The 22,368-nt window shown below is 35.5% G+C and overlaps 1 protein-coding gene across 2 annotated transcripts in view; it reads right to left on the minus strand.

The window, feature by feature from the left end:
• Abca12 (ATP binding cassette subfamily A member 12) overlaps positions 1 to 22,368 on the minus strand; it is a 165,128-nt gene that overhangs the window by 84,411 nt on the left and 58,349 nt on the right. For both annotated transcript variants that reach the window (XM_090354380.1, XM_090354379.1), the window contains exons 4-9: positions 20,471 to 20,562; positions 18,571 to 18,668; positions 15,642 to 15,827; positions 10,921 to 11,099; positions 6,065 to 6,177; positions 1,954 to 2,032 (exon numbers count right to left, since the gene is read on the minus strand). In XM_090354380.1, coding sequence (XP_090210506.1) covers positions 1,954 to 2,032; positions 6,065 to 6,177; positions 10,921 to 11,099; positions 15,642 to 15,827; positions 18,571 to 18,668; positions 20,471 to 20,562 — 747 coding nt within the window. The remainder of the gene's footprint in view (positions 1 to 1,953; positions 2,033 to 6,064; positions 6,178 to 10,920; positions 11,100 to 15,641; positions 15,828 to 18,570; positions 18,669 to 20,470; positions 20,563 to 22,368) is intronic.

The raw sequence follows: 22,368 nt of genomic DNA on the forward strand, positions 1-22,368 counted from the left end.
CCATAGCCTTGAGCTGAAGAGCTCAGGGACAGCACCCAGTCTCAGAATTCAAGCCCCATGTCCCACAAAACAAAACTAAACTAAATAAAACAACAAAAAAAAACAAATCCTTTTATCTTGTGCTATTGTTGCCACTCTGATTATTGTAAAGTGGAAATGGAAAGAAAGTCGGAAGATAAGAAATTCTTTAATTTCATCAATCACAAGAGCCATCTTAATAGTATTGGATTTTTGCTAATAAGTCATCAGCTAGCATTCAGCTACTATGTTTGCGGTGGAATCCGAAAGACAGAAGTGCTGTACTAACATTGTTGTGGATTCAGGCACTCATAAAGTTACTTGGCTCAGCAATAACATCCACTTGTGTCAACTCAAAACTTTTTTTTAATTCTTAATATTTTGGATGGTTTATACGTGGTGTGACCTTCCTGCCTTCCTTTTCTTCCTTCCTTCCTTCCTTCCTTTCTCCACTTTGAGCCACACCACTACTTCCAGTTTTCTGGTAGTTAATTGGAGATAAGAGTCTCACAGACTTTCCTGCCCAGGCTGGCTTTGTACCACGCTCCACAGATCCTCAGATCTCAGCCTCCTGAGTAGCTAGGATTACAGGCATGAGATACTAGTGCCTGGCTAAGGAGTGTTTTTTGTTTTCTTTGTTTTTGTTTTTTTGCCAATCCTGGGGCTTGAACTCAGGGCCCAAGCACTGTTCTTGAACTTTCTCAAGGCTGGAGATCTACCACCTAGACCCCTCTATACATGTTATCCAGACAATACAATACAATAAAAAAAATTAGATGTTGCTGTGTTTGGAATGTCTGACCATCTGTTCACATATTGAAAATCTAGCCCCCAAGGTAATAATGGGTGGAGAAGACCCTTGTTAGGTCAGGACAGCATCAGTGCCCTCTTATAAAAGCAGCCACGGAGGACTGGCTTGTCCTTCATCCAATGTAAGTACAAAATAAGAAGGTAATGTCTATAAATCAGAAACTGGATCACGAAAACACCAAAACTGCTGTCATTTGATTTTGGATTTCCCTGCTTCTAGATTTGTGAAAACTAAATCCTATTCTTTATAAGGATTTCTGCTATAACATCCAGACAGCCTAAGACAGATGCTTACATATATTTTTCACAGTGAAACAAATCAGAAACAACCTTCAGCTAGAGTCTCCTCACAGGAATAAGGTAACTAATATAGGCATAACATATTGAAGATAGCTATGCAACCTTAGAATTAAACTCAAGATCTTTACATTGTGGTATCACAGTTACATTGAATATTATAATGCCAAAAATTACTTCTAGCTGTACACTACTTTTACTATGCTTTTATTTATCCATGTAGTAGCTGAATTTTTTTAATCTAACTTAATTTTTTGGTTGGTACTGAAGATTGAGTTGACTGAGATTCTCACCTGATGCTTTACCACTTGAACCATGCTTCTGAGCTCTTTTTCTACTTAGCATTTCATTTGATTTATCTTTACGTAGTTGTACATAGAATTTTCAACAGTACAAATGTACATGGATCAGTGTTGCCCCTCTCATGAACTGATTTTTTCCCAGACTGATCTTAAATTCTTTTCCCTCGGTACCTGGGTACCCACGTTCCAGTGAGCTATCCAGTTTCAATGGGTGATTTTTTTTGTTGAGGTGCTGTATAGAGGGGCGACAGTTACCTTCATCACATAGTGGGTGCATTACTTTTTGAACACTGATACCCCTTCCCATGTTTTTCTCCCACTTTCCCTTCCTTCCCCCACTTCCAATCATCTTGCTTTACCCCTTCCCTTCCCTATTTCAAATACCCAAATAAATGTATATACAATATATGAGGTGATTTTTTTCTTTTCTACATAGTTCTATACAATGGTAAGGAAATTTGAGTTTATTAACTGTTTTGATTGCTTATTCAGTCAAGATTTGACCTACTTAGGATCAAAGACTTACTGTCCAGCCAGACTGCTTGCAGAGAGTGTCCTCTGGTCATCCTCACTCCAACCATGTGTTCCATTCTCAGAGTCATCACCTATAGTCATAGAATTCATATAGTAAATATTAAACATGTTTGCTGAAATATTTCTTCTCATCCCCAAACCATCCATGTCAAATGTATGGGGGGAAATGGGAAATTTCATACCCAAATGAATTTTTACAAAAGATGTATGTTGATGCCATTTTAAAGCATTTAAGATATTGATACAAAATGAATGTATACTAATGAAAACATTCTCAATGGTCCCTGTATCAAGCCACTACCTAGTTATTTCCTCAAGACCTATTTACACAGATGACTTTCTAAATACCATAATAAAGATTGACTACCACCTGACTGAACCAATTTCAATGTTACAGGTCACTGGGTTTCTGTCTTTGTCTTTATTTTCTTGTGGGGGTGGGAGGGAGATTCGGTTGTTTATACTGTAGTCCTAGAAGGCATCTGTCATCACTCATGTGTGTTTTCTATCTTCCCCCAAACAGCCACTGATCTGTGAAAGCAGCTGCAAATGCAAATTGGCTAATATTAACAGAATTTCTCTAAGTCTTCCAAATAATGAGAAGGTGCAGAGTGCAGAAGGTACCCAGTTATGCAGATGTTATAGAAATCCTATGTGAAGATCTACCTCAGCATAGAGAGTCACCCTTAAAAGTTAAATAGGTCACTGATTCAGTCAGCTACATGCATTATCTAACAAAAGACCAAGCATGCAGCAGCATTCCCACGAACTCTTTAAATAGTAACAACGTAAAAATAACACTTTAAATCCAATGCTTTAAGTCATCTCCTTTAGAGAAAGAATGCCATTTAATTTAGTCTTCTTTTCATATCCAATTTCTTATAAATAATTCATCATATTTCAATGTGTTTATTTCGTGTGTGTGTGTGTGTGTGTGTGTGTGTGTGTGTGTGTGTGCGTGTGTATGTATGTGCTGGCTTGAGACTTGAACTCAGGACCTGATAGCTTTACCTTAACCTTTATGCTCAAGGCTGGTGCTCTGCTACTTCAGCTGCAGCTTTATTTGCAGCTTTTCGTTGGCTAATTAGAAACAAGAGTCAGATAGACTTTCCTACCTGTGCTGGCTGTGCACCAGCATTCTCAAATCTTCGCCTCCTCGGTAGCTAGAATTACAGGTGTGAGCCACCAGCATCCAGCAACAAGGTCATTCTCATATTGGACTAGTCACTTCCAATAGGATGTTTTATGGCTAAGCCTTTATTGTTCTTTCATGACTTTTAGGCAATTCATTCTAACACTATTTTACAAATAGCCTGGTGCTAAACTAGGCTATCACTGATTCTTTCTGGTATTGCTTATTTTACTTTAATTAATATGTGTACATAAAGACTATATCCAGAAATTCAAACTCTCCTTATTTGTTTCCTGATATTTAGCAATGTGGCTAAGCAGGTAGTTATGCAGAGTGGCTGTTTCTGTCTTCCTGCTTGGCAGATGATTTACCTCATCTGCACATCAAAGTTAAAGGACCAAGAAGGAAAAGGCCTGAATAATACACCTAATTCATAATGGTAATACTTATGACTTATTGACATTCCTATAGAAATCTGTTGGGATTTATGGTTTTTAATGTAATATATATGTGTGTGTATATATATATATGTCTTTCCAATATCAAGTTTTGCTCACTTTGAATTTCTATGTCATACTCTGCAAGTTAACTGCTACATGAGTATTATGTTCCTCTCTTTCATCAAGCTATTAAAATAACTAATAGAAATTAATTTTATGTTATTAGTGATAAACTTGACCCTGAAGTTAAATAGAAACTTTTCCTTCTAATTATAAGAACTATAAAGTACATCAGAAGAAATAGTGTACTAAACAGACCCCTTAATGGAGTGGAAAATGTTACAAACCTTTCAAAAATAGATATTACTTCTTAGAGCTTATTCTTCTTGTTAGGGTTGGGCATATTTTTAAATGGTTCAGTTTTGTAGTCTGATGTCATTTTGACCATCCAATGCTATGCTTAAATACTTTCTAGGACAATTTGCATAGTTGTAGACAAAGGAATAGCTGTCATTCATAAATCATTAGTATATTTAACAAAAGCATGGCTGCTGTTCAATATGGAAAACTGAACTAAAATTGTTCACCCGGAAAAGTGTTTTGTTGCCTAATTGATAAAAAAAAAATACTCCTTACATTCTTTGGTTTCCAAGGCACAGTTGAGCTTTTGTCATTTTTTTTGCCAGTCCTGGGCTTATGCACTGTCTTTGGGCTTTCTCAAGGCTAGAGCTCTACCACTTGAGCAACAGCACCACTTCTGGCTTTTTTCTATGTATGTGGTACCCATGTCTTCGTGCATGCTAGGCAGGCACTCTTACCACTAAGCCAAACTCCCAGGCCCCAGAAACCTTATTTTTTTAACTTTAATTTAACTTTTATTGTTATCATTAAATAGCTACCTCTTGGACAATATCCCTACTTCCTTAGTTCTCTTCTTCTTCCCTTTCCTACCTACAAGTTACATAGTTTATATTCACGTAATGACACTACTTGCTTACTTGGCCTATATGTTTAAAAGACTAAAACCTCCTTTCCTAATGTTCTTCAGTATCATTAAATTTAACAGTAATCTATCTCGCAAACTATTAATTCTATATTTGTACATATAAAAGTATCTTGGCAAATAGAAACATATACAAGAGTACGATGTTCTCCAAAGGCTCCAATAAGGCTTTTCATTTAAAAATTAGTATCTTGGGGAGGGGGTGGAGGGAGGTAAATGGGGACAAAACTATGAGAAAGTGTAGCAACGTCTGTGAAGTAATGCACCTTCTATCTGGCAAATATAATGTAACCCTTCTATTAATTACAATAAAAAAATTAGTATCTTGGGACCAGGGTTTGGCCTAGTGGTAGAGTGCTTGCCTAGAATTTATGAAGACCTAGGTTCTATTTCTTGGTACCACATATGTAGGGAAAAAAATAACAAAAAAACAACTTAAAGTGGTGCTGTGGCTCAAGTGGCAGAGTTCTGTCTTTGAGAAAAAACCCAAGGACAGTACTCTGGCCCTGAGCTCAAGCCAGGACTGGCAAAAAAAATTAAAAATTAGTACCTGTTGTGTGTCCTGGGGCTTGAATTCAGGGTTTAGGCACTATCCTTGAGCTTTTTGCTCAAAGCCAACACTCTACCCCTTGAGCCACGCTCTCTATCCAGTATCTTGGTGTTTAATTGTAGATGAGTTTCACAGAAATTCCTGCCCTGTGTGGTTTCAAGAACCAGAATCCTCAGATCTCAACTTTTTGAACTCAGCTAGGATAACAGGTGTGAGCCACCAATGCCTACCCAAAATCTAGTATTTTAGGACATTCGAGATTTTCAAGATGCTGCTACCTAATAATCTAAAAGTCAACATACTTAAAAGCAGACAAATGCAGATTTAAGAAAAAGAGTTCAACTGTAAAAGCATTCAGGAAAGGTAAATGTTAGTCTCACGTTTTGCTTGGGAAATAGTTATGCAACCTTTTCAACTCGAAACCTTTGCCTGTATGAGTCAGTCTGTATTGAATGGTGGGTTTCCACTTAGTGGTACAAGACACTACTTGGTGTTTGCAAAAGTAACATTTTCTGAGGCAGGAGCATCATGCTACACCTTGTTAGAGGTGACAGAGTACCTTAGTGATCTATTGGTGCTCTGCTATCTATTGTGACTTTTTTCTTCAGGATAATTGGCTGAGAGTATATTTTTTTTTACCAAAGAAAGAGTCAGAAAGTTCAGAAATGAGAGCAGAAATCTGAAAATCCAATGTAAACTTTTTTTCCAAAAAGTAGTATAGAAATGTATTTTTGAGGTTACTCACTGATATTTGTTTTTCCATTTTTACCTAATGATAAACCCTAGAATCTCAGACCTTCCTTTCAGCCATTTCATCCTTTCTCCACATCTCAATTTGAGACCTAGATTTATTGGCAGCATATGTCTCTACCTAAAAAAGTATACCATTACACACAATGGGTTCAGTTACATTCTGCTTTATATTTCTGATGGGCTTTGTGACACTGGATTTAGTACAGTAAGAAAAAAATTCAATACCTTGAACTGGGGAGTCCAGAGTATAAAGCAGATGTTTAACAGACTTCTGGAGGGCTCTGAAACCTTCGTTAGTTTCAGCACGTGGATAAACCTTCTGTACCGCCAGCAGCATCCTAACGAGTAGAAAAACAATTAAACCAGATTGTGTTTCCAGCTTACAGACAGAAACCAAAGGTTATTGAAGGAGAAAATGGATCCAGTATAAGAAATTATTTTTATAACATAAAAGACAAGATGTTGCTTTTGTAATTTAATTACTTGTTTGTCGTTCATGCACAAAATCCTAACAAAATGTGCTTGAACTAGAACAAAGAACTTTGTGCTTTTAGTATTGTGATGTAAAGGCCTCGAAGTAACAGAGCAAAGTTCTCCTCGGGTTTCTTTCTCTTAAGCTTTAGAAATTACAGGTTAGGAGAGGAGATATTTTTAATAGAGGATCACAAAAGCTCAATAGTTTGTGCATATGATCACATAAAATAATATTGAGCTCGACATCTCTGGCCATAATAGAAATGCAACTCAAAACAACTCTGAGATTCCACCTCACTCCTGTTAGAATGGCCATGATCAAGAAATTTAATAACGACAGATGTTGGCGGAGATGTGGCCAGGAGGGATCTCTACTACACTGTTGGTGGAGTGTAAACTTGTTCAACCACTATGGAAAGCAGTATGGCAGTTCCTCAAAAGACTAAACATAGAACTCCTCTATGACCCAGCAATTCCACTACTTGGCACTTACCAAATCGTCCAGAAACAAGGACATACTAAATCCACTAGCACAACGATGTTCATTGCAGCACTATTTACCATAGCAAAGATATGGAACCAGCCCAGACGCCCCTCAGTTGATGAGTGGATAAACAAGATGTAGTACTTATACACAATGGAATTCTATGCTGCTATCAGAAAGAATGACATTGCCCTATTTGTAAGGACCCTCAGCTGAGGGTTTGTATGTCATAGATAACATAATAGTTCAGCCACTCTGGAAAGCAGTGTGGAGGTTTCTTAAAGAACTGAAAATGACATTGTCACAATAATAACAGGAGAGTGTAGAAACATGATGCAAGATATATTTATCTTTGATTTTTCTAGTACCCAGGTTAGGAAAAGTAAAAGGATACATATGAGATTACCTGTAATGCCACTTCTATCTGGCGAATACAAGTATAACCCTTCTCTTGTTTGTTTGTGTATCAGTCTTTGGGAGGGATAGGGAAAACAGAAAGGGCAGGACAAAGGGTAAACAAATGAATAAGTGATACCCACTAAACACTATGTGGAAAAATGAAGTATATGGATGGAGATGGGAGAAAAAAAACTAGGAGAGAGGGAGGGAATGGGTGACATTGTTCAGGAAGAAATGTACTCATTACTTGACTTATGTAATGGTAACCACTCTGTACAATACAGAAAGGTTGCCCCTCTTTACAATAACTATATGTATGTATGTATGTATGTATGTATGTATGTATGTATGTATGTATGTATGTATATATATGTAATTACTAGGAAGTTCTGAGTTTTAGCTCTGAATGGGATATAGACAGACAGAGTGAGAGAGAGAATGAGAAAGAGAGATAATGAAAGGAAGATAGAGAAAGAATTTGTTAGTAAAAGCAACTTGCAATAAGGTAACATTTTACATTCAGTTAAATGGAAAATAAATAAATATAGGAAACTATTTTCATGAGAAATCAAGCCCTGATAAAGGATCTAGTTTCAGGAATATTGTCAAGCATAGATTTTTAAATATTCACCTTTGGTTAATCAAATAATAAAACAAATTGATTTTGAACAAAATGGATCATGCTTTAAGACTGTAAGTGATGCATTACAGTAAGACTAAGTGGACACATTACTTCAAACTGGTATTGAGTTCCTATGATTTGTATGGTGAGCAGTCCACACAAGAAATAGACAATCAGCAAATTCATTTTGCTGGAGTTCATTCTATACTCTATCAGGCCAATTAATTACCTCCTTATTAATTTTGATTCCACAGTGGTCATTAGTATAATTTTTCAGAAACGTTGCTATGGCACAGATTCTGAATTTCACAAATACTGTGATTTATACCTACAATCAAGGTCAGGTCAGTGCTTTAATTAACTTGAGTAGTAGCCAGAACACACAGGCTTTTGTTAATAATTTATTATTGTGGAGGTAATGTAATACAAATTGGCCAATCATTTCTCTTAGCAATCCTTTGGACCACTGCTGGAGATATATTTTTGCTCTCTATGTTCCTTTTCTTTTCTGTGTCAGGCACAAATGAAAGTTGTATCAGACACATTGCCTTCTGAGTAAAGATAATGTTTCAAAAAGTTTTATGACTTGTATCTCAGAATATCCTTTTCCTCGTAAAGGTGAAACACAGGGCATGCATATTTTTTCATCTGCCCTGCTTAACTGTGGACATAGTAGTCTGCTATCTTCTGCCATAACTTTGACAGCTTTAAATTTCAAAAGGGAGGACGCAAACTCCTGTGAGATTCATTTGTCCCTTTTATTTGTTCAACAGACTAAAATAAATGGATGAAGACATAATTGGATAAAGAAGATTTATGTTTTATGAGAAAATTATGTTTTTTAATGACACTGTCACAATAATAACAGGAGGGTATAGAAACATGATGCAAGATATATTTATCTTTGATTTTTCTAGTACCCAAATTAGGAAAAGAGAAAGGATACAAATGAGATTACTTGTAATGCTATGATAATTTAATTTAGCAATCTAAACTTTTTATCATTTCTATATTTAATTAAGATGAAATGTTAATTAAAAATTAAGTAAAAATACTGCTCCTTTGAAAAGGCAATGTACAACATGGGAAAATATTTACAATAAATATTTTTGAATAAAAATAAATCTCTAAAATAGGTGAATGACTTCTACTTCTCAATATATAAATGACTAATAATCTAACTTCAAATTGGCTAGAAATTTGAGTGGACAAATGAAAAACATGGCTTTTGGTTTTTTTGTTGGTTTTTTCTTCATGCTAAGGTTTGAACTCAGAGCCTTGTGCTTGCTAGGTACATATTCTACCATATACAGAAGACCTCCAGCTCTGAAAAAAAATGTCTAATGTCATTAATCAACAGGTGTGATATAATACATCTGTCAAGATAATTATTGTTAAATAAACAGAAGACCTGATAAGAATGTGGAGAAATTAGAACCCTTCCACACTACTGGAATTCATTCTAATGCAGCCCCTATGGAAAACAGGATAGATGGAGGCTCCTCAAGACTGTGAAAATAGAACTACCACATTTTATGCCATCTCTCTCTTCCAGAAATTTGTCCAAAACAACTAAAAATCAGTGTCCAAGAAAAATATGAGCATTCCTATGCTCATTGCAGCACTATTTTTAATAGCCAAGCTGAGAAAGAATGTCAGTACATGGCTATTGACATATAAATGATGAAGAGGAAGGTGTTACAGTATCTCACTTTGTTATCTGATATATCGGATATATTTGTATTTGGTTAATTAAAATTGAATAAGGAAGGGGGAAAAACAAGATGAGGGGTGGGGGGGTAGGGAAATGGGGACCAAGACATGTGAAAGGGTATCAATGTATGTGAATTAATACACCTTCTATCTGGCAAATATCATGTAACCCTTCTATTAATTACAATAAAAATATGAAAAAAAGAAGACATGGGAATATGATCCAGATTTTTCAAGAATAAAATTCTTCATTATGGAGACAACATGGACAAATCTTAAAGACATTATTCGAAGTGAAATAATAATAAAGTAGTCACAGAGCAGGTACAGCATGATTTCACTTAACTGAGGTCTGAAAAAGTCAGCGTTTGATCTGGCTTGAAGGAAGAGGGTATAAAAGCATTGCCAGCTTCAGAAAATCACAGAGTACAATTGTGCTTTTCACTGGCTTTGGGGGACAGGGAATGAGTTAGTAATCCATGCACCTAAAGATTCTGTTAAACAAGATGAATAAGCTCTAGATATAGTCTTACAAAATTGAACCTATAGTTAACAAAAATAGATTGTACACTAAAACATGTTAACAGACTGGATCTCGTGTTCATATTCTTATGACAACAAAAATTTAAAAAGTCAAATACCATTTGCTTCATAGTAATTTGAATCCGTTTATTATAGGCTGGTTTAATTATCTATGTAGACTGTTCCCATTTGTAATAATTACTGGATTGTATACTCTAGTACATAATGCCAAAATAGGAAATATCTTCATTTAAAGTCTTAAGAGAATTAAAGTAACCAAACTACATTGCCTTTCCAAAATAATGCATAAAGTCTATTTTCGTCTTCTACTGTTGACTAATATTTTACTTTTCCAGCACATCAGTAGAGGTATACTATTATGGAAAGAATACGAGATTGAATATGGATTCCTCAGGTTCAAGTCCTGGCTTTGCTATGTGGCAGTTGTCCAACTTTGGAGAAGTCAACTGCCCTCTCTGAATATTTTCTTCCTCTTTAAAATAAGGCTTATGTTATCTCATCTACAAACACTGTGGTGAGAATAAATGATAAATGTGATTCTCCAAATGAGAATAAACCCTCCTGACACTTCAGCTATCTCAACTAGGATAATACCATGTACCTAGCAACATATTTAACAGGCAAACTTGCTTTTGGAGTTAGGAAAACGACATTCCAATCTTCCTATCAAATACTCCATGTTTAACTAATTCACTTATATCACTAATATCTGTAACAAGAGGCTGAAGAAAATTTAGCTCTGTGCTTAAATTACCATCCTGACAGCCTCACCAGAAGTATTTTTTTTAAAGAATCTTCTTTGCGAGCAATACATGTGATGTGTACTTAAGATTGAATTTTACTTACCTGTTGGTTTTTCGAAGAACATCAAAGAGATTGCTTAGTGATGTGTCATTCTGAAACACAGTTGGAAAACTAGAGAGAAGCTGCCACACAGCTTTCTGCTCCTGCACTTGTGAGAAGAAGGACAGCACTTTAACGAGTTCCTGAAACACTAGCTTCTGATTGTTGGGATCACTTGATATCTGAAAAAACAAAACCAGAAAGAGTGAAGTGAGGCTTTGAGACATGTAATCGCATCCTCACCAGCATCAGTTATTATCAGTTTTCTTGAGAATGTCCATTCTAGCTGGGGTGAGGCGAAATCTCAAGGTGGTTTTCATTTGTCTTTCTTTTATAGCCAGAGATGTTGAACATTTCTTCATGTGTCTATTGGCCATTCTTATTTCCTCTCCAGAGAAGTCTCTTCAATTCTTTAGCTATTTATTAATGGAGTGATTGTTTCTTTGAAGCTTTGTTTTTTGGAGGAAGTTAATTTTTTTAGTTCTAAAGTATATTTTTGCTATGAGGCCCTGCATGTTGTATAGCAAGTAAAGGGCATCTCCCAGTCTGTGGGCTTTCTAGTTATTTTGCTAGCCCTTTGCCATGCAGAAGCTCTGCAGTTTGATGTAATCACATTTATCCAAACTTTCTTTGATTTGTTGTGTTTTAGGGTCTTCTATTGAGAAAGTTTAGACCTGTGCCAAGTAGCCCTAGTGTATCCCCTATTCCTTCCTGTAATAATTTCCAGATAATAATATCTGACTTTATATGGAGTCTTTGATCAGTTTGACGTTGATTCCAGTGCAGGGTGATATAAAAGGATCTAACTTCATTTTTCAACATGTGCATAGCCCCTTCTGTCAGTGTCATTTGTTGAAGAATCTGTCTTTCTTCTATCCTGTGGTGTTTTATTCCCTTATCAAAGACTAGGTGGCCATAGATCAATGGGTTAATTCTCAGGTCTTAAATTCTACTCTGTTGGTCCTCAGGCCTCTTTGTGTGCCAGTACCAAGCTGTTTTTATAACTATGGCTTTATAATAGAATTTAGATTTGGTATTGACATTCTTCTAGCACTGTTTTTCCTGTGAAGGATTGTTTTTGCTATTTGGGATCTTCTATTATTCCTATGAATTTTTTGGATTGCTTCTTCTGTTTCATTAAAGCATGTTGTTGGGATGTTGATGGATATTGCATTGAATTTGCCAAAGTTTCAGATCAGCTCAAGTAACTTAGGTGAGATGTTTATGGGGTTTTTAAAATACAGGATCATGTCATCAGCCAAGAGGGAGATTTCTCCTTTTATCTCTATTTGAATTCCCTCTCATGCCTTATGCTCTGAGTAGGAATTCCACTACTATGTTGAAGAGGAGTGGAGAGAGCAGACATCCTTGTCTGCTCTGGTTTTAACTTTCCACCATTAAGTTTAATGTTTGCCGTAGGTTTGTCATATATAGCCTTTTTTGAATGATTTTTTTTGCCAGTCCTGGGCTTGAGCTCAGGGCCTGAGCACGGTCCTTGAACTTTCTCAAGGCTAGAACTCTACCACTTGAACCTCAGCACCACTTCCGGCTTTTTCTATATATGTGGAACCAAGGAATCAAACCTGGGTCTTCGTGCATACTAGGCAAGCACTTTAACCACTAGGCCAAATTCCCGGCCCATATATAGCCTTTTTTATATTGAGAAATGTTCCATGAAATCCTATAGCTCAAAGAGAACACTACTACACTGTTGGTGGGGATATAAACTGGTTCAACCACTCTGGAAAGTAATATGGAGGTTCCTCAAAAGACTAAACATAAAAAGTCCCCTATGACCCAGAGATTCCACTCCTGGGCATTTACCCAAATGATCACAAATAAGGTTATACTAAAGCTATCAGCACAACTATATTCATTGCAACATTATTTACTATAGCCAAGACATGGAATCGAACCAGATGTCCCTCAGGGGATGAATGGATCAAGAAAATGTGGTATAGATACACAATAGAATCCTATGCTTCCATCAGAAAGAATGATGATATCACCTCATTTGTAAGGAAATAGAAAGAACCAGAAAAAAATCATAATAAGTGAAGTAAGCCAGATAAAAAGAAACATACGTTGCCTAGTTTGCCTCATTTGTAATAATTAGTACATGCCTAGGGTATTTCTATCAGAGGATCACAATAGCTCAATAGCACATATGACCTTATAAAATTATGCTAATCAAAATGAAATACAAAATATGGAAACAAGAGGGTTTTTTTCCTTAGTGTCCTGTTTGCAGTCATTTCTTTTCTCATTTTTTTCCTTTGGTTTTACCCTATATTGTCACTGTGTTTGATTCCAGGATCCATTGTATTATACATAAGTTTATCTGCCTTAGAGATGGGAAGGGGAAAATCACAGAAAAGGTGAGACAAAGGACAAGGGGTGAACCAAAGCAACCGTGATATTCACAAGATGCTATGTTGGAATGAACTTTACATTGGAAGGGAGCAGAGTTGGGGAAAGGGAGAGCAGAAGAAAATGAGGAAGGGTGGAATAATGTTCAACAAGAATTATAATAGTTAATTTATATTTTTTATAATAAAAATGGCAGTAAAGCTAAAACAAATGTATAATCACATGGCTTACTATATTTGAAAACATTTTCTGTAAGCAGTTCTTTCCATGTTGTCATTCATTTGGATATTAACCTTTACATGGAAAAATCACAATCATTTCTAATATTCATGAATGAAATTGGATTTTTCTCCATGTAGTAACTCCACAAGCTGGTATATTTAATGTATTATTCACAAATCCATATGGATGTAAGGTTTTATAAATAAAGTATTTGGAAATTAATTTTAAAAAACAATATTAGATTCTTAGTAATGTTTTTCACTTTGTATAGGATATAGAATAGGCTTAGCAGAGATTTCCTTTCTTTATCTTTTATAGAAATAATAGGTTTGGGGGAAAGAAGTGTTAAAACTAAAGATAGATAGAGATAGATAGATAGATAGATAGATAGATAGATAGATGGATAGATAGATCAATACATAAATTATATATTTAGAAATATAGAAATATAGTGTTGATATAATCATCACATATAACATGTATCTCATGTACAAGAATATTCATAAAATACTATTTATTGTTGCAATTACACACAATATAATAAAATATTTCCAAAGTACTGTTGCAATTCCATGAAGACTAGTTATAAAAAGGACTGACAGTGAGAAAATCTATGTAACAATCACACCCTACTCTAGAAACAAATAATATGGCAGCTTTGGAGCGTCATCGTATCACAGGACACAGCTGGTAACTTTAGACATAGAGTACTTTTTTATTATACTCCCATTTAAAGCAAGTTTCCTCATAAGCTCATTCATACTAAAATTTTTGTTTTTCCAGTTTGTCTTAACTCGGGGTCTTTCAGGTCAGTAATGATTCTAAACAATGCATTTTTGGTCACATACTTTACTCTGTTATTTAGCTTAAGAAAGCATTTGCCATGCTTTGTATCAGATTGGGTTTATTACTCTACTGTCTCTAAACTGTTTTTTTTTTTTTGGAAAACTCAGATGACTAAATGGCAAATTTTAATTTTTTTTGTTTTGTGTATATGCCAGTTCTGGGACTTGAAATCAGGACCTGGGTACTGACCCCAAGATTTTCTTGTTCAAAGCTAGTGTGATACCACTTGAGCCACAGTTTCACTTCAAACTTTTTGCTGGTTAACTGTACAAGAGTCTCACAGACTTGCCTAGGCATTGGTGGTTCACACCTATAATCCTAGCTACTCAGGAGACTAAGATCTGAGGATCACAATTCAAAGCCAGCCCAGGCGTGAAAGTCTATCAGACTCTTATCTCCAGTTAGCCACCAGAAAATTGGAAGTGCACTTGTGGCTTAAGGTGTAGGGCAGTAGCCTTGAGCTGAAGAGCTCAGGGACAACGAGCAGGCCCAGAGTTCAAGTCCCACCACTGACAAAAAAAAAAAAACTCACAGATTTTCATGCCAAGGCTGGCTTTAAATTGTGAACCTCGGATCTCAGCTTCCTGGGTATTTAAGATTATGGGTGTGAGTCACTGGCATCCAGCAAATTTTAAATTTTAAATAATTATTTACATAAAGTTCAGATATTCAAAAAGAAAATTTAGAAGTAGAAATGTCTCACTTATTTTTGTTTGTAAAAGTTCAAAAGAATTCTGAAAACTTAAAAATATCTTTATTATAAGAGGGCTTTGTTAAATGTATACTAATGGTTCCTTACTCGCACCATTTTGAGGTCAGTGTGAAAAATAAAATGATCTCACCCATTATTCTAACTTCTGACAGTTGCAAGGCTCTATTAGTTCAATTATGAAACCTGAATTCTGTCCTGAATAATACCACTTACAGAACTCAGGGAAAACAGTCAATCTTATTCACCATGAAGCCAAGACATATTTCATCTATGAAGGTATGTCTACATTAACCATATTGAAATATTTCTAATTCCACATCAGATCATTTCAAATCTTGCCCATTTATATGATAAATGAACATTACTAAGCACTACAGATTGCGTGTAAATGTCAGTGGGAGGAATATATGTTAACGATGAGGAAAAAAATCCAGTCTATATTTCCCAGCCTGCCTGGGTTACAGACTTGATCATTGATTCATGTTATGTCACTTTGTGAATTCAAATAAGGAAATAGTATAACTCTTCCAATTGCATATGAGATCTTGGCAATTTTAAAAGATCTTTCACTCACCTGAGAGAATTGCTTCTTTAATTCCTGCAGAGAAGATTCTAAAAGGGTCATGTTGGAGAGGCAGAATCTGTTAAAAACATTTTTTCCTAGAGTGAGCCAAGAGAAGGAATAATTTGTGATGTATCCTGGATGGGCCTCACACATTTCTCTCCGTATGTCTTCGGGAGTAGAATTTTGCTTTAAGAGCTAGAAACGTGTGAGAAGAGGTAACGTTAGTAAATATAGATGTTAAAACATTCTGGTCTTTAAGGTAACTGACCTGTCTTTAGAACAGACACCTTAAAGTTGTGCATTATTATAACAACTATTAAAATAAAATTCTGAGTTTACTACCCATGAGAAGTTATAGAGGAAAATGATATCTGTGAATGTGACAAATTCTTGGCGTTGTTATGATTTGAATGATTTCCATTTGACTATATATCTGAACCCATTTTTTGTCTCTAATAGAAAGAGCTAAAGCCATCAAGGTTTTTTTTTAAAAAAACAAATAACCTCATGCATCAAAGGCCTATTTGTAAGGAATGATAGCATTCATGTTAAATGGCAACTCCTTAGTATAACCACATAGAGATAATAAAAATTAGATAGTTAACAAGACTGAAAAAGAGGGAAATATCCTATTCATATTTCCTTGGCCTTGAATAGCAGAAACTCAGGTGTCTTAATTCCTCCCCCACCCAGCCCCAGAAGTTGATCATGATCTTTTAGAGACTTTCAAAAGAGGGAGCTTCAAGGTCTATTCTCAGGATTAACCTTGCTTATTTACAGAAGTGAAGAGATAAATGGTTTCATTCCAATCTCATATATTTTAAAAAATTCTTGCCTGAAAAATATGTCAAGCATCTACTAGTGATAAATTCAGCATCACTGTATTGTTAGACATGATTGGAAATTGTTTTCATAATGGAATCATTAGAATCCCTCTATAGATTCCATCATGCAGACTAGTCAAACAGGCAGCACTATTTATGGCTAAAACATTGACCACATTCACAATTACCCATTTGTTTAAATATTTATAGAGATCACTAAATTAATTTGTAACTGTTAAGTAGCTCCTCATATTAATTCATATTATTCTGTTAGGCAAGGGTCAACGTAATCTTTAAGTTTCTACCACAAACACTATACTAGGCATTCCATTGACTCACCTTCTAAATATAATGGAGCAAGACAGGATCCACTTATCTAGGATGTATACTAAACTCTATATCTTCTAGTTATTCATCCACATCTCTTCTAATATTGCACATAAACTCATTCCAAAGTGATTTTTCTACTCATTCTTGCAAGAGTTGCAGAAAGCAGTAAAGGGAAAGAAAGGAATCAGAAAGATTGCTGACTCAGTCATCAATATGTCATCCTAATTTTTACATCCTTTCTGTGTTCCAACTTCTCTAAAAAATATATATCTACAACATATAAAGTTCATTTTGGCCTTATCTCCCCTGGATATATAGCTCTGTACTGCCTCACAGAATCCAGAAATTACATTCAACATGAAAAGCAGTACCTGGAAGTTTCTATAAAGTGAAGTTTCTATTTTTGTAAATAATATTTCTATTCTTTGTATTAAATAATTTATATGATCCAATGGATGAATATTCTCTAGGAACAAACATGGAAGAAATAAGATGGAATTGAGTTTCTTTCCCAATCTGCACACTAATCTAATTGGGAAAAACTTTAAACTGGAGTTAACTAGGTATACTGGTGAACTTCTCAGGTGAGCAAGGGAGCATTAATGACCTTAAATATTATACAATTTATACTTTGGAAATCCAGATTACATTGCATGAAAAAGTCCTGTGTTGTGGCCAGCACTGGAAGAGTTATCTTGATGATTATCAGTATAATGCCTTTTCCTGGCATCTAGTTTGGTCAAATATGCCACCCCGTCTGTTGAGACACCTCAGTTATGTGGAAACAATTCAAAAATCACTAATGATGATATGTTAAGCAGTAGTTGTTATGGGTACTGGAATGTGAATAAAGGTCAGAGACATATTCCACAAATCAGATGCAAGAAATGACTATACATGGATGAATTTTGTTAAATGACTTGTGTGCATGAGTACGCTACAGAGAGGAAAGTAGGAGAGAGACTGAAGGAAGAGAGAAAATAATACTTCTAACAAAAAATATTAATGATGTTCTCCTCATTTCTGAAGAGGATATAATTCAGGACTCAAACATTCACCATCGAAGCCAAATTGCTTAAATATATGAATTTGGTTGGTTAAAGAAACAGCAAGGAGAAGTAGGAGTTATAGTTAACAGAAGGGTACCTGTTCTGTTCAAATATGTTCACATTTAATTTCTTAATGTCTCTGTACACAACACACTCACACACACACACACACACACATTTTTCACAGGCTCCTGCTGTACAAGCCTTATAAAATTATGTTTATCATCTTGCAATCTGGGAAATCATAAATTGAATGATCTCCAGGAAACAGAAAAATCCATAGGCAAGCTTTCTAAAATGTGCCAAAGGAAAAGATTTTTGTTCTACTAAGGGGAGAGATTTTTTCCATAGACTTAATTTGTCCAAGGACATTATTAATATGGATGAGGTAGAACATTTAAAGAGCATTAAAGCTTCACTTCTCTCTCTCTTCCAGCTTCAGAAAGTTGAAAGATCACATATAATGTCACCTAATTTCTTGCTAAATGAAAACCAAGTTCAATTAAGGGACTTACCAGGGCAGTAAATAAATGCCCAAGAACTTAAGGAATTCACAATGTCTTCAAATTAAGCTGTGATTGAAGAGTCCCTTAGAAAAGAATCGGCCTGAGATAGGACTTAAATGGCACAGGTGGTCCAAACCACTTCCTGTTTGAGAGATTCCCTCTGTTAACCTAAAAGTGCATTTGTCCAGCCCCTTCATTATCGATCCATTACAAAATTAAATGAAGTTACCTTTTCCAAACCAAGGATCCGTGAAAGCACTTCACTGCCATTAAAAGTGCCTGTTGCAGTACTTTCCAAATCAGAATTTGTACTGGGAAATACTGTGGCTGCAGTACAAGAAATAATGTATCAGAATTCCAAACGTACATACCCCAAATGGGCAGGATCATAGAAGAACCATTAGCTAGCCTTTCTACCTTCATACACCCTATAACAAGAAGGTACCCAAATAGGTTTGTTCCTGTCCTCCACACCCTCTCCCATTTGTTTTCACTCTCATTTGTGCCATTAGACTTCATCGCCAAGATTATTGCGCAATAAACAGAATCATTTCTGTGCAGGCCTGGAGAATTTGAGGTATCACCACCCCAGCTCTATGCATAGATCCATCATGCCCAACATCTGTTCAAAGGATCTGCCAGTGCACATCTGGTGATAATGGTCTTTCTTTTAATTGTCCAATTGGGATGCTAAAATATGCTTAGGATCATAAATTTCTCCCTTCCCCAAAGTGTTTTCTGAATGATATTTCAGATCAAATAAATGGATGAAGCAATTAGTTCATACCACCACATATTCTAATTAAGCGATTCCCCAAGTGGCCTCATCTTGTACTGTTTATCATGTGGTAGATCTTTTTGCGCTTGGAGCCACAGCTAGCAGTATACATTCAGAACTACATTGTGGCTGTCCAGAAAACTATTATGTTTCTTCTTATCAATTTTATACACAAGATATGTCATCCTCATAATAAATAAAAGTATCTAACCTTCAGTAAGGCCTAGGCTATGTTTTAAGACTTATAGTGTAGAAAGTATACCAGCTGATTTTTCTAGACTATGACAATACATTTATGATGTGATGGGTCAGGAGGAGAAATATAACCTGTGGTTATCAAGAAAAGCAATGCTCATGAAACTGTACAACCATGACCGTAGTTCTGTGTTCAGCCACAAATCACTCATAACTGAGTATTCACTTCTCAAAACCATTTACTACTGGGGTTCTTACTACCTTTACTCGGGATTTGTTGTAGCGTGATTTATTGTATTGGAATGTCACTTAATATCCTAGCATCTTAAATATTCCATGGCATGTTTAAAGACACTTTACCCCTCCCAGACCCAACCATATTACAATATACAAGAATCTTTATTTTATTCAGGAGTCTATCTTCAGTCTTGAGAATAGTGCAGTGATTGCTAACAGATTCCTAATAACTATTTTTCACATAGATGTAAATTGTCCTGTTATTAATAGTTTGGGGTTCTTCTGTAGGTACATCCATATCACTTGGGTATAAGGCTGGGAAACTTTTGTTTGGGGAAAAAGCTTAGAATGTCTTGTACTTGAAAGTTGGACAGTTACTAGCCTAGATGTGAATCTAAATGCAGAACCATACTGAAGATAGAAAGTGAGAACTAGGTAGGAGAAAGAAGTATATAACTCAAAAAGTACTAACTGGGAAGTCAATCTAACAACTATAACCTTGTGTGACACAACACTTAGCTTTGTAAGGCTTTGTATTGTTCGCCTAGAAAATAGAAAATTTGGGGCTACTATTTTAGATACTTTCAGTAATTTTTATAAATGAATTTTCTGATCATCCCAGCATCATGTAATTGCAGACAATTAAAAACTCCAGAGTCAATCTGGAATAGAGTTCAATTTGGGACTCTAATGCTCCTATAGATTATTTTAGTAAGAATTCAATTTCTAGTTACCCTGTGGAGCTTTGCATAATTAGATCACCGCACTCGGGCAACCATGAGAAATACTTAGGGCTGGTAGTGCTATAGTGCTATAACGTTGCATCTTTATTTGAAAGGGTAAATTAGAAACCTCTGAGACATTAGACTTCACTGGCTGTTCTCAAAACCTGTTCTAAACCTTATAGAAGAGACCTTACCCAGCAATGCATGTCTTGTTTCTGGAACTGAGGTGATCTGGTGTGACAAATTGCGGTCCTTCTTCAGCTTGGATGACTTTTTCTGAATTTTACTAGAGAAGAAAAAGGCAAGAACTCTGTAACTTCACCCACATTAATTTCAGTTAGCTAAAGTAATGTATTAGGTGGCAGATTCCAGAGCTCTCTGAGAACTTGCAAATGTTTCATTCACGCTGAAGGATATTGAAGGAATTACTCACCATAAACCCTGAATATGTACAATCTCCTACCTGGTAATTTTTTATTCAGAAATAATGGTCTCATTTCATCTTTTAGTTGTATAGCAATGAAAATTAGCCCTACATGAGTTATTAATGTTTTCTCTTCAAAATGCTGGTGTATCCTCAATTACACAAGAACTGAGAGTATCTTAGAGACTGAGGCTGAGGTATCCTTTCTTGTTACTCACGACAAGAAAACAAGTTTCTCGCTTAAAATGGTGCATGGCATTCTGGTGATTATCACAGTTCAAGAGTACTTGTAAGGCATAGAAGACAGACAAGAGAAAATATTTTTTGAGTATCTAGTGTTTTAAGGGAACCTTGATTAGTGAGATCACAGAGGACATGGCACCAGGTAGAAAGGAAAAAAATTAAACATGTTAAATTCACCATGTGTGAAAAGTAACACTATTCATATCATGGCACCAAGATGTCCTGAGAAATAAATATAATCACACTAGATTTGGGGAGAAAGTATTTACTACGTTACTTCCTGCAATTTACTAATCATCTCTACTTTAAAATTATCATATTAAAAATAATTTCTCTATTATTGTATTATTACTTCCATATATTATACTATTCTATATTACTTCCCACAATGTACTTACCATCTTTATTGTAAGAAATAGTTTCCTATCAAGTTGATTATTTAGATAACTATTTCCTCGAAAATTGGATATATCCAAAAGAAAGTGCCTAAAAATCAATGTGTGTAACTTCAAATTCAGTCAGTATTAATATCTGAATAAGGATAAATGTTAGAATTCTGGAAAGTTGGTGAATTTTATGCATCTGTTTGTAAAAATCTTAATACATAAAGATGATAAAAAGTTCTACTTACCTCTGCAACTCAATGCAACTTCTGCTTTAGAAATGAGATCTTTGTGAATTATAATTGGAAGAAAATATATGTTTACTAGGAGTATTTCCCCCCTTCATGTGTTCTTTTTGTATAAAAAAATGATAGGAAGAAGTAATATTCGTTTCCATTCCCTAGTGTTTTTCCCATATCCTCCTTAAAATGTACTGGTTGCTCTGCAAGTCCTGCATTCTTAATGCCCTTTTGAATTATTCATGACCAACACTGTAGTCCCCTAAATCTTTTTACCTTCCTTATGCTGACTCTTTGGATGGGAAAACCATCAGATAAAAATAAGAACTGACCTGAACCTTCTCCCTTCTCTGAAAAGGAAGTTTGAGAAAGTTTAAGAAACTTGGGTTTACTTTTCTGTTCCTTGACACTCCCCACACCCCCACCCCCAGTTCAGGTAGAGATAGAGTAAGGAAGGCAACTGAATGTCAATACATTTTGAAAATAAAGTGGGGAAAAAAGCAAACAAAACCTGGCTTCATAAAAATTTCACTTTCCCAGGGACAGTAAGAAAAAAAACAAAAGGAGAATGACAAACTTCTTTGTCATTCTCAATGAAGGCAGATGAAAAAAAAAGACTGAATAATGAGTGGGGAATGGGGAAGCATAAAGGCAGGAAGAGGCCACTGAGAGGAAAACTTTAAAAAGTGCCCTCCTGGTTAGAGAGAAAAAGGCTGTGTGTGCTCCATTGAAGACACTTCCCCACCTTTTCACTGTCACCCATCAGCCTCCTCTTATCCATAGTCTTTAAACATGGAAACAAG

This window comes from Megascapheus bottae, chromosome 21 (assembly GCF_031878675.1).
Source record: "Megascapheus bottae isolate mThoBot1 chromosome 21, mThoBot2.hap1, whole genome shotgun sequence".
Classification (NCBI taxonomy): Eukaryota; Metazoa; Chordata; class Mammalia; order Rodentia; family Geomyidae; genus Megascapheus; species Megascapheus bottae.